The 12,978-nt window shown below is 37.7% G+C and overlaps 1 protein-coding gene across 1 annotated transcript; it reads right to left on the bottom strand.

Annotated features, from left to right (window-relative positions):
• Positions 1-3,809: 3,809 nt before the first annotated feature.
• On the bottom strand, positions 3,810-5,965 carry LOC132314630 (uncharacterized). The gene is made up of 5 exons (XM_059813469.1): positions 5,707-5,965; positions 5,471-5,646; positions 4,686-5,362; positions 4,347-4,446; positions 3,810-4,241 (listed from the first exon to the last, which is right to left on the bottom strand). The coding sequence occupies exons 1-5, from the start codon at positions 5,963-5,965 to the stop codon at positions 3,810-3,812; spliced, it is 1,644 nt and encodes a 547-aa protein (XP_059669452.1).
• Positions 5,966-12,978: the final 7,013 nt, after the last annotated feature.

Below are 12,978 nucleotides of genomic sequence, written 5' to 3' on the forward strand. Positions count from 1 at the left end.
GTAGGTGACGTGGCCAGTAAGATATAGACACCTGTCTAAAGCTTTTTTCAAAAAAATTTAAAATGGATAAAATCCATCTTTGATGTTAGGGCTACCCGGACTATTTCTCTCTCTCTCTTCCAATCAGATAAGACAACCCAGCCCAAATGAAACCCTAGAAATCAATCAATCCAGTACTCCATCAAGTTACCAATTCAAACTGCGTTTCATTCCATCGACAACCCTAATCAATCAGATCGCAAAACCCAAGGGAAACCTAGAAATCGATTAAACAATACTCAAAGGAAACTCTAGAAATCGATCAATCAATGCTTTACTTGTCAATTCAAATTCAAACTGTGACTTTGCTTAAAAAAAAAAAAAAAAAATTCAAATACACTAATTTTAAACAGAAAACGTAAATTTAACGGCTTTACATGAGCAAAAGCCCAAAAAATCTGAGGGTTCTTGGAGATGAAAAAATTGAGATATATCAATTAGAAAGAGAGAAGTTTTGATGTTTGATTAGAATTTCCAGAGGCGACCTCGATCGATTTGGCTATAGCTTCCGGTCATCGATCTACAGTCGAATATATGTTTTATCCTAGATTCTGGAAAAGCTCCATAGGGTTTGAGAATGAAGGAGGTGGCAAGAAACGGAGGTGGTGGAGGCTGTTTAGCAGAAGAGAAGGATGGAAATTAGGGTGTATACGAGAATCCTCAACAACTGATTTTCTTTACGCGTAGCTTATCACGAGTGGGGTTGGGTAGGGTCCGTAAGAGAGAAAAAGTCACAATATCGCCCGGTAACCCTTCAAAGATGGATTTGGAACCATTTCGAATAATTTCAAACTTTCAGACAAGTATCTATATTTTAGTGGACCTCACCTAGGTGGACAAACTTGGTTCTTATAGAGCAAGAGTCATGACTCAAGTATTGTGCAATTTTGTTTTACATGTGGATTAGGTTGTGCTGAATGAATATATACTAGTGCGTCTAATGTTTGATAAAATACGGTGGTGGTTCAATTTGTTATTCGGTCAACTATACAGAGTGAAGAAAGGTGGTGGTTCAATTTGTTATTCGGTCAACTATACAGAGTGAAGAAAGTGTTATGGAATAATAACAAGGGGAACGTGCACTGCTTAAACCCTCTTAAATTATCATTTTGTTGCATTGAAATAATAATAAAGGGAAAGTGTACTAAATTTCCTAAATTATCATTTTGTTGCATTGGAAGACAAAATGTCAATAAGAAAATTAAATTGCTTTTTAGCCCTTAAGTTGATCGGCGACATTTTGAAGTTCATCTAATTTTGAAGTTTATCATTCAATGGAGTCCTCGCACACGTGACAAAAGCTATTGGTTGCTGACTTTTTTTTTTTTGTTTTCTTAGAGCATCTCCAATGCTAAAATGCTAAATTCGGATACCAAATCTATATTTTAACAGTACTACAGTGTCAAAATGTTACATTTTAGCAATTCTGCTCCAATGGTGTATTTCATGCAAAATGTTATTTTTTGACACAACCACCATTCTTTTTTAACTACCATTCTCACCATTTATAAGCTCATAAATTTTTACAAATAACACTGTGTTGAAGTTGATATTTATTTTAAAACACAAACGTAAATAGTGTGGTTGAAGAGAGAGAACAGTTTGTCCTGAAATTCAAGAAAGAGAATTAGAATCAAAACTCAATTCGATATTATTCACGATGGCTTTACATTCAATTTATAGAATAATACCTAGCTAAAATAGGTAACTAATTATACAATAATTGGGAAACTAATTAGTTACCAATTAGCCCTAAATTAAGGAGTAAATAATTCAATTTACAGCTGTATAATCCTGGATTACCAGAGGTAAAATCTCAACACTCCCCCTCAAGTTGGTGCATAGATGTCACACATGCCCAACTTGTCTAAAATTTGTTGAAAACACTTGAGTTGAGACTGTTTTGGTGAGAATGTCGGCTAGTTGATCCTCAGATCGAATCTCAGGCAACTCCACAATTTCTTCATCCAACTTCTCCTTAATGTAGAATCTATTTATTTCGACAAGCTTTATACGATCATGTTGAACTGGATTATAGGCAATATCACATGTTGCTTTATTGTCACAATATAGTCGAATCGGTTGCCTTGGTAGATTACCTAAATCCCGCAAGAAAAGTCTTAACCACAAAGTTTCACAAAGTCCAAGCGTCATACCTCTGAATTCAGCTTCTGCACTTGAGCGAGCAACAACATTTTGTTTCTTGCTTCTCCATATAACAAGATTACCGCCTACAAAAGTGAAGTAACCAGAAGTAGATCGCCTATCATCTATAGCTCCAACCCAGTCAGCATCAGTATATGCATCTATGTTTTGATAACCAGCATTTTTAGTGAACAAAATTCCTTTTCCAGGAGCAGATTTCAAATACCTCAAAAGGCGCATAACTGCATTCATATGTTGCTCTCCATGATCATGCATAAACTGGCTAACAATGCTTCATGCATAAGCCAGATCCAGTCTCGTGTGTGCTAAGTACATCAATCTCCTTACAAGTCTTTGGTATCTTCCTTTATTAGCAGGTACTTGGTTGGACTCAATACATAACTTCAATCCTTCTTCCATTGGTGTCTCAGCTGGTTGACATGTTGTCATGCCAGTCTCTTGTAATAGATTTAAGGTATATTTTCTTGAGATAGAAAGATTCCTTTATTAGATCGAGATACTTCGATCCCAATAAAATATCTTAAATGACCTAGATCTTTCATTTCGAATTCTCTGGACAAGTACTTCTTGAGAGCCTTCATTTCTTCAGGATCATTTCCTGTAATCACCATGTCTTCTACATATACAATGAGTGCAGTGATCTTACCCTGTTGTGTCTTCAAGAATAATGTGTGGTCTGAATTACTCTGATGGTAGCCAAAGGCTATCATTGACTTTGTGAATCTTCCAAACCATGCTCTCGGAGATTGTTTCAACCCATATAACGATTTCTTTAACCTACAGACCTTTCGACTATACTTTTGGGGTATCATGCATCCTGGTAGGAGATCCATGTAGACTTCTTCAGATAATTCACCATGCAGAAAGACATTCTTCACATCGAATTGTTGCAATGGTCAATCCAAGTTCACAGCTAAAGACAACAAGACCCGAACTGTGTTGATTTTGGCTACAGGTGCGAACGTCTCTGTGTAATCGATTCCATAGGTTTGGGTGTAACCTTTTGCTACCAACCTTGCTTTAAAGCGTTCAACTGTGCCATCAGCTTTATACTTCACAATATAGATCCATCGACATCCTACTGGTTTCTTTCCTGGTGGAGGATCAATGAGTTCCCAAGTTTTATAGCTGCTTTCCACTTAGGATCAGTTAAGGCTTCCTGCACACTGTTAGGAATAGATACAGTAGATAATTGATATACAAATGACAAATTTGATTCTGACAAATGATGGTTTGATATATAATGACTCATGAGATACTTTACTTTACTAGGAAGTTCAGGTTCATATGTGGGTTTAGGAATACCTTTAGTATGACGCTGTGGTAATTGTTTTCGAAGTGGCTCAGACACTAATTCAGGAACATCCTCAGCAGGCGATTGGTTTGATATATCAGTTGCGAGGGATTCAAACTCGGAGGATAGTGGGGTTGGCATCATACTTTCCATTTCTGGGCGTTCATCACCACTTTGATCCTAAACGTATACCACTCGAATGCAATTCGCCTGATTCTTGATTGGCTGGTCCGACTTGTGAATCATCATCACTAGAATCATCATCCACAAAAGTGTGATAATCATAATCTAGAGTCTGAATTTCATTCTGCTACTCCCCCTGAAGTTCAAATGCAGAGGAAAAATATATCGAGTCTTCATGGAAGACAACATCTATGGTGATGAACATTCGTCGAGTTGGAGGGTGATAATAGCGATGCCCCTTTTTATGAGCAGCATATCCGAGAAAAACACATCGCAATGCCTGAGGAGTTAGCTTGTTGCGTTGATACTTATGGAGGTGTACAAAAGCTACACAACCAAAAAACATGAGGAGGTAGATTTGGGACGGTTGAAGCAATAACTGCGTCAGTGAGAGCCATGGTGTCTGGAAGTCAATAGAGCTGGAAGGTACTCGATTGATTAGATATGTTGCAGCAGTAAGTGTTTCTCCCCAATACGATAACGGCATATGAGCTTCTATCAATGAAGCACGAACAACTTCCAACAAGTGCCGATTTTTTCCCTTTGCAACCCCGTTTTGCTGGGGTGTATTGGAACAAGTAGTTTGATGAATAGTTCCATGTGATTCCAAATATTGTTGAAGGTTAAAACTCTAATATTCCCCACCATTGTCACTACAAAGAACCTGAACATATGCATTGTAGTGAGTTTCAACCATTTTATGAAACTTTTGAAATAATAAGTTCACTTCACTTTTGGATTTCATCAGGCATAACCAGGTCATCCTGGTACAGTCATAAATAAAAGTAACAAACCAACGTGATCCACCTAAAGTAGTTACTTTGGACGGACCCAAACATCAGAATGTATAACCATAAAAGGAAGTGGACTTTTATTCAAATATAATGGAAACGAAGCACGATGGCTCTTTGCTAGTTCACAAACATCACAGTGAAAACTAGAACCATTAAAATTTTCAAATAAACTAGGAAATAATTTTTTCAGATAACCAAAGGAAGCATACCCCAGACGTCGATGCCGAAGCCAGATTTCATATTTCTTCTTCTCCCCCTCAGAACCATCAGATTTCTTTGTTTCCCCCTCAGAACCATCCACTGTCAATGCTTGTCGTAGCTTGTCGGAACTTTTCGATATCAAGTCCAAGTAATACAGCTTCCCTCGCCTAATACCACAACCAATCGTCTGCTTTGTTTGGATGTCCCTAAACACACAAAAATCAGGCCAAAAAATTACAACACAAGACAAAGCTGTGGTGAGTTGGGAAACTGACAAAAGATTATAAGCTAACGATGGAACAACTAAAACATAATCTAAATGCAGATTATCAGGGAGTTTCAAAGCTCCTTTCCCAATAATTGGGGTCGAAGTACCATTGACAGTAGAAACAAAATGTTGTGAGGAGGAATTAAGAGATGAAACCTGTCTAGAATTAAAAGTCATATGATCTGTAGCACCAGAATCAATTATCCATGCACTATTAACAACAGATGTAGAAATATTTAAAATCTTACCACCATTATCACCAGTGACTACCAACACCAAGGCCTTCTCAGCACCATCATCCTCTGTCTTAACAACTGCTGTAGCAGAGGTCTTCATCGAATTCTTTTTCCAACGACTATAATCCCACCATTCCGGATATCCTACAAGTTCGAAACAACGACTTTTGGTATGACCAGTCTAATTGCAATGGGTGCATTTGTAGGTAGACTTGTCTGCACCGTTGGTAACTTTAGATTGATTGGGTTTAGTACAGTCTTACCAGTTTTGCTTCGATCTGTTGCGAACCATCATGACTGAAGCTTCAGAGTTTTCAGACTCCTTTTTCAGAGTTGCACGACGTACCACTTCTTGTCGAACCAAAGAGTAGCAACCTTCCAAGTCTGGAACTGGATCGTGGCGTAAAACATGCTTTGCTCTATTGATGGGGTTGTGCGCTACGAGGTAATGAGCGTTGATGCCTTCTGATGTTTTCCACGAACTTGTTCAAAATCAGCATTCAATCCAGCAAGAAAGATGTGAACTCTTAGTTGCTCGATAGACTTCCGATATGCTTTCAATGTCATCCGGATCTTTCATGACCACTTTATCTCGATGGTCCATTTCTCGGAAAACCTCAGTTAGCTCTCCATAATATTCAGATAGAGATTTGCCATTTTGTTTGGCGGTGAAGGCCTTTTGGTTCAAGGCAAAAACTTGCAACTCATCATTCCCATAATAAAAGGCCTTTGATAGAGCACTCCAGATTTCGTGGGCAGTGGGTAAGCGTAAATAACGCTTCATAATTATTGAGTCATGGACATTAATAGCCACCGCTTCACTTTCTGATTTTCAGCATGCCATTTGTCATAACCATCTTCTGATTCAGTAGGTGGCTTAGTCTTGCCACGAATATAGGAAAGTTTCTCCCTTTCAGCAATATGCATCTCCATCAGTTGGGACCAAATGTCATAATTGGATTCAGTAAGACTAATTCCTGTATTAAAAACACTTTCAGATTGAACAAAAATAGGAACTGATTTCATCCCAGAGGATTCAATATTTTTTTCACTCATTTTTTCCTTTTTTTTTTTTTGGATATATATATATATATCTATATATCTATTACAAAAAAAAAAAACAAAAAAACAACAAATATAAGGAACCCAATTAGTTTCTGTCAAGAGAGAGAAACAAAAAAAATAAAACAAATGGAGATGCAAACAGAAGATGGAGATCCAGCAAAACTGGATGAGCGGCCGGCGATCTGGTGATGGAGACAGCGGCTGTAGGTTCTCCTCCTTGTGCGACGGCGATGATGGATCCAACGGCGATGATTGAGACGACGGCTGGTTCGGTTCGACTGAGATGGATCCGACGATATTACGGACAGCAGTTCGGCCGTCAAAGGCTGCAGATCCGGTGACAGCTGACAGCGAATTAGATCCGGCGACAGCGATACAGGTCCGACGACGGCGATACAGATCTGTCGAGGTGCAGCGGTTTGGTTACGGCTGTGAGTTGTGACGGCAATTGGTCCGGCGACTGCTCAGACTAGTGATGGCAGTAGCTGCGGCTTTATCGTCGTCGTTTTAGATCCCGATATGGCGAGGTTTTTAGCGGTTTAGTAACGGCTTGTGATGGGTTAATCAATGGTGACTGTGAATTGATGTGTATGGGTATGGTTATGTTGTATGGGTATGAGATGCCTGTTGATGTATTGGCTATGTATGGGTTTGGGTATGGGTCTGTGTATTTCAGGGCTAAATTCAAAGAGAACAAAAAAATTCAAAGAGATCAAAAAATTCAAAGAAATAAAAAAATACGGTTCAATGATGGCTCTGATACCATCTTGAAATTCAAGAGAAAGAATGAGAATCAAAACTCAATTCGATATTATTCACGATGGCTTTATATTCAATTTATAGAATAATACATAGCTAAAATAGGTAACTAATTATACAATTATCGGGAAACTAATTACCTACCAATTAGCCCTAAATCAAGGAATAAATAATTCAATTTACAACTGTATAATCCTGGATTACCAGAGGTAAAATCTTAATAGTTTGGACCTTGAAAGTATGCATGTTATACAAATGTAAGGTTTCTAATAGATTACTGTTATCAAACCTAATGATAATGATCACATTAAAATGCATTGATTTGATTCAGAATTAACATAGGCAGGAGTATCTGAAAATTGAGAAACCAAAACGCAAACATAACTTACTATGGATATGGGAAATAATTATAGACCTTGTTGAGGATATTGAAGATGACATTTAGGAAGTACCTGAACAGAAAAACAATAAAGAATCAACAAACAAGTTCATACACAACAAATTTAGTGTGTGTTTGTGCCACATACACGTGTGGGCGCTTATATGAATGTCTAAATGCAATAATATTCATGTCAACAATAGTAATATACCATCTCACAGAGTATACTCTTCAAGAGAAAGAATTAGAGAAGTATAAAATCTGTTCCATATTAATCAAAACCATGTATACAACGAGATATATATTCCAATATATGTCTTCAAGCCTAAGGACACATGAACCAAACTATATATATGTACCTTGAACTTATTTTAAAAAAAGATAAATTAAAAGGAGACAATTTTATGACCAAAATCATATGATAAACCTAAATTATCAACATGCTTCCTAGTTGCATATTGGACATGGAAAATCCCAACACATATACTCAACATGTCTTGTTTCAAAATGCTACTTCTAACATTTCACATTGGTATAGAAGAATTGTTGATGTAACATATATTTCAATTAAAAAAAAGTGCATCAAACAATTACCACTACTTTTTTTTTTTCCAGTAAATTTGTTCCAATTTTATCGGATGTCTAGAAGAGTTAATGTAACATATATTGCAATTAAAAAAAGTGCATCAAACAATTACCACTACTTTTTTTTTTTTTTTTTTCCAGTAAATTTGTTCCAATTTTATCGGATGTCTGGAAAGAAACTATAACTTGAATTTAGCATAAAATTATCTAATTGAGTTGCACAAGTAATTGAGACACATACATTATCATGATTACACAAACATCACATGAGAAAGAGCTTACCAAGTAAAGAAAAAGAAGCCGGTAACTAGAGTCGGAAATTTCTCAGCAAAGATCTTAGAAGATTTGGAGACCCTGCAATTAACATTAAAGTATCTAAATTTATATTCTCATCAACAATCTAACTAAAAATATCTTGTTGTATATCAAGCAAAATTAAAAACCCAATTCACCCAAATTTTCCTTCACCTATATTGTGATCGTTTTAAAAAATAATAATATTAATGAATCAATTTTTGATTGATTCTGCTTTCTGGAAGATTTAGATTAGAGGTGAGAAGAAGATAATGAACAACAATGTACCTTAGAGGTCAGCAATGGATTGACGGTGACTCGGCGACGAATCGGAGAGACAACGATGAGGGACAGAAAGGGGGTTTATGAACCTACCATAAAGGAGATTTATGAGTCTAACAACAATGAGGAAGAACAATGGATTGACGGTGACCTGACGACGAATCGGAGAGACAACGATGAGGAAGAGATGAACTTTTTGTCGCTGGTGGCCGATCTCTTTCGTTTCTATTGCCACCGTTCTCCTCTCTCTCTCTCTCTCTCTATTGCCCTAGACAAATACAAGCGAAATTGGAGCCGTCCCTTCTTTTCTGTGACCCCAGCCCATATAGCAATTGTTATTTGTTTTGCTACAATTGGCATAAAAAATAGCGACCCAAATAACATTGCATTGGAGAGCCCAGTTGTAAGCCCACTTGCCATATTTTGAATTAGCAGCCCAAATAGCAGGTGGGTTGGAGATACTCTTACTGGGTCTCTTCTCTCTATCTCCTTTTTTTTTTTTTTTTTTTTTTTTTTTTTTTTTTTTTTTTTTCACCGTGGATACCATGTTTAGTGAACAAAACCATCGGAAGTCACCATTCCACCACACAAAGCCACACAAAACCCAACAACTCAAAATTACACACATATAACTATATATATATACACACACATACAAAACAGAGGGGTCAGTGTATAGAGGGCAGTGGCCACCGACGATCCTTCTGTTCATTGTCGCCAGTTGTTGTCGTATTGACTGTGTGTGATTGAATTTGTAGAGGGTATCTACGTTTGGTTTTGATTGCTTCGTAATCTGCCATTGGTTGGTCCTTTGCTATTGTTGAGAAAGAGTTACAGAGGTCGCCGTATCCTCGCTGTCGTTGAGCCACAGATTGGGCTGTGGCGATGGCGACTTGCAGCGGGGATGGCACGCCGGTGATGCTTTTTCGACGTCGATGGTCACCGGCAAATTCTATGGTTAACACCCATCTTGCATAGTCTTCATACTTTTCTGCCATAACAAATCAAAGCCAATCCCCATTCTCCAAAGCTCATCCACAACAAATCAAAGCGCTGCTACCGCCGCCTCGTCGATTCGAAGAGTTTTTAAACATAATTTCCATCAATAACCTCCTAACTAAGCACCCGTCCCTCCGCTTCCCAGAGGTACGTGTCGCCACAGTCGCCCTACGTGCCGTCGGCGGGGACCTCCAGAAACCACCATTCCACAAATGGGACAACGTCATGGATTGGCTCGGGGTCTTCTAACGACTACGTTTCTAACCAAAGAGAACACTTGGTACTCCACTTTGCTAACTCCTAAATGCATCTCAAATCACCGCCGACAATCCCGATGAGCTCGATTCGCCGCTTCGACTACAAACTCCTCTAAAATTATAGCTTTTGGTGCTCCTACCTTGGACAAAAATCAAACTTTCAGCTCTCAAATCATTGCGATTTCGACTTCCTCTGCCGCGAACTGTTGAACATTGATGATTTTGGGGTTCAATATATAATGTTTAATATAATAGTCATAAGGACCAACATGTCAATGGCTTAGCGATATCAGGCCCCTATTTCTCAAAGAGAGGTCAGGGGTTGAGGCTTAGTAGAGACATGTGTGTGTGAGTACCAACTAAGAAAAAAAAATAGTGGTATATATGGTATTCTAAATTTTAACCAATGCACATGGGTCACGTGCCTTCTCTCAACGTTAATTATTAGACGGCCAAGTAACAAAATTTCAGTATTTGCAACAAGTAGAATAGTTTAGGAAGTAAAGTGCATTCCTTAAAGTTCAGGGGGGTTTCTTAAGAAAGAGAAGAAAGTTCAGGGGGGTTTAGTGTACTTTACCATAATAATAATAATAATAATAATAATAAGGGTCAAGTGCAAAAATTCTCCTTTATTATTGATATAGTGTAAACAGTGTAGTTTAAAACCCCCCTATACTATTGATTTGGTGCAAATAGCCCATCGAGGTTTAAAATGACGATAATACCTTCATTACAGTAGAATAAATTAATAAGTAAAACTACAAGCCATGTAAAATGATCATTTTGTTCAATTGGTATAAGAGTTTATTTATTTGGGACAAAAATAAAATAAGGGTTAATTACAATGACACCCTCTGAGGTTTACTATAATTACAGCTATATACAAGTTAGACCATTTTTGAACGATGACACCCCACTAGGTTTGATAAAGTTAACAAAGACACCCCTTGTTAGAATTTTTTATCCAAACATACCCTTAAAAGGTGAGAAAAGACTAAATTGCCCTTCAATAAAATACTAATTTTTAATTTAAAATATTCAAATCTTCAAATGACAGAATTATCCTTATTAATTTTAATTTTATATCTCTATCCTCTCTCACTGAAAATCAGACCCCAAAACCACCACCACCCACCACTGCCACCTCCACCAAAAAACGAAACAGAGAGATTGTAAATGGGTTTAGTGAGAATTATTGCATACTATTAATTAATTTCTCTGTGCCTATCTAATGTGTTTCTTCAATTTTGTGGGCAAAAAAAAATATATATATTTCTTGAAAGAATGAACAGGGGCAATAGTGATAGAGAGAGTGGAGGCAGTGCCGGGCTTTCGTCAAAGCATCCACTGGCCGTGGAGACTCGGCGGCGAGCTTGCGAGCAAGATGAAGAGCACGGGTGTGGATGAACTGCGGCAAAGCGGTGACGGACTAGCTGTGACGACTTGATGAAGCCGATAGAGACTGGCTGGTTAACTGCGGCGGTGAGCGAGGAGGGACTATCGGCTTTGATGATGTCCACCAGCGGGCAAGGAGAACTCGGTTGTGGATATCTGCGACCGGCGATGAGAGCGACGGCGAGCTTGGCCAGTGGCTGTGGATCGGTGAGACAGATCTGGATGTCCACCGGCAGGGACTCTCAGCTTTGATGATGTCCACTGGCGGGCAAGGAAAAGTCGGCTATGATTTGTGACCGGCGATAAGAGCGATGGCGAGCTCGGCCGGTGGCTGTGGACGGTGAGACAGATCCGGCGAGGGAGGTGGAGCTCGGTTGTGGTTGGCGACGGTGCTGCTATTCCAATTTTTTGTTGGACTTGGTTATATATATATATATATATATATATATATATATATATGATGGTGTTGATGTAATAATGTATATATATAAGGGCAAAATTGACTTTTCATAAGTTCTGATATTTTCCCACAAAAATGAATTAAACATTGAAGGGCAATTTCGTCTTTTTAACATTTTAAGGGCTTGTTTGGATCAAAATTCTCACAGGGGGTGCCATTGTTCAAAAAATGGCTAAGTTATATATGGCTGTTAATACATCAAACTTCAGGGGGTGTCGTTGTAATTAACCCATAAAATAAATCTCATTTTGTCCAAGAATGGGATAAGCTGAAACAAACAACCCCAAAACCAAAACGGGATATAATAAAACCCAAACCAAACAATCCCAAACTATATAATACACCATTAACTTGTGGTGGTTGCGTTGCTGGTTCTTTAGCCTTTTCTGAACTCTCTCTATCTAAAAAAAATTCCAAAACGGGATTCATAATTTGGTGGTTTTCGGGTTTATATATATGCATATATAAATCACCCAAAATGTCTATATATATGTAATATTGAGTATATATGTAATATTAGGTTTATGGAGTTGAAGATCAAAGAATCATAAATTGGGTTTGGTTTTGTTTACAGAGGTGAAAAATGAGACCTGGTTCTCTCCTCTCTCTCTCTATAGACACGCACTATACACACAAATTTAAAAGTTACAACACATAATACAAACAGACCCATTACTTCAATAGACCCATGTAGAATTCCATGAGTGGATGGAAGACTTTGGATCACTCATTGATTCCTCTAATCAATAAAACCCAACAGATCCATGTTTTGTTTTTTTTTTTTTCTTGGCAAACAGTCCCGTGTGGAAACAAGAGAAATCCATATACTTTGAATCCATAGGAGATTACAGACTTTAGTCATATGCTGATTGGCGGACACAGATGGTGAGCTATAATGAGCACAGATTACAGACTTTTAGCCTCGTGATAATTGTTGGGATGATTAGAGATTGGGCTTGGCAAACAATTGGATGGTGCTAGAGGAGATTCGGCCGACAAATATGGAAGTGGCCGGAAAAAATGGTCCCTAAAACGTAGATAGATATAGAGGATAGCGAAAACATTTTGCTTATTCATTACAAAAAGGGTAAAAATGTAGTTTTCATATTTATTTTTTAGACAAAAAGTTGTCAAGATGGGTTTATTTGCACATTTGTTTTTCTGAATTTTACAAACTGAAATGCACAATTTTTTTTAAAAGAAAGGACTATTTGTGCACATAACTGAAGTTTTCTACGCTTAACCCTAACAATAATAATAATAATGCATTCATTCATTCACGAGCCATAAATACTAATCAATCTTGAGAGAGAAATTAGGAA

This window comes from Cornus florida, unplaced genomic scaffold (assembly GCF_030987335.1).
Source record: "Cornus florida cultivar Cherokee Brave unplaced genomic scaffold, ASM3098733v1 CherokeeBrave_3.0.0_Hap2_Chr06, whole genome shotgun sequence".
NCBI lineage: Eukaryota > Viridiplantae > Streptophyta > Magnoliopsida > Cornales > Cornaceae > Cornus > Cornus florida.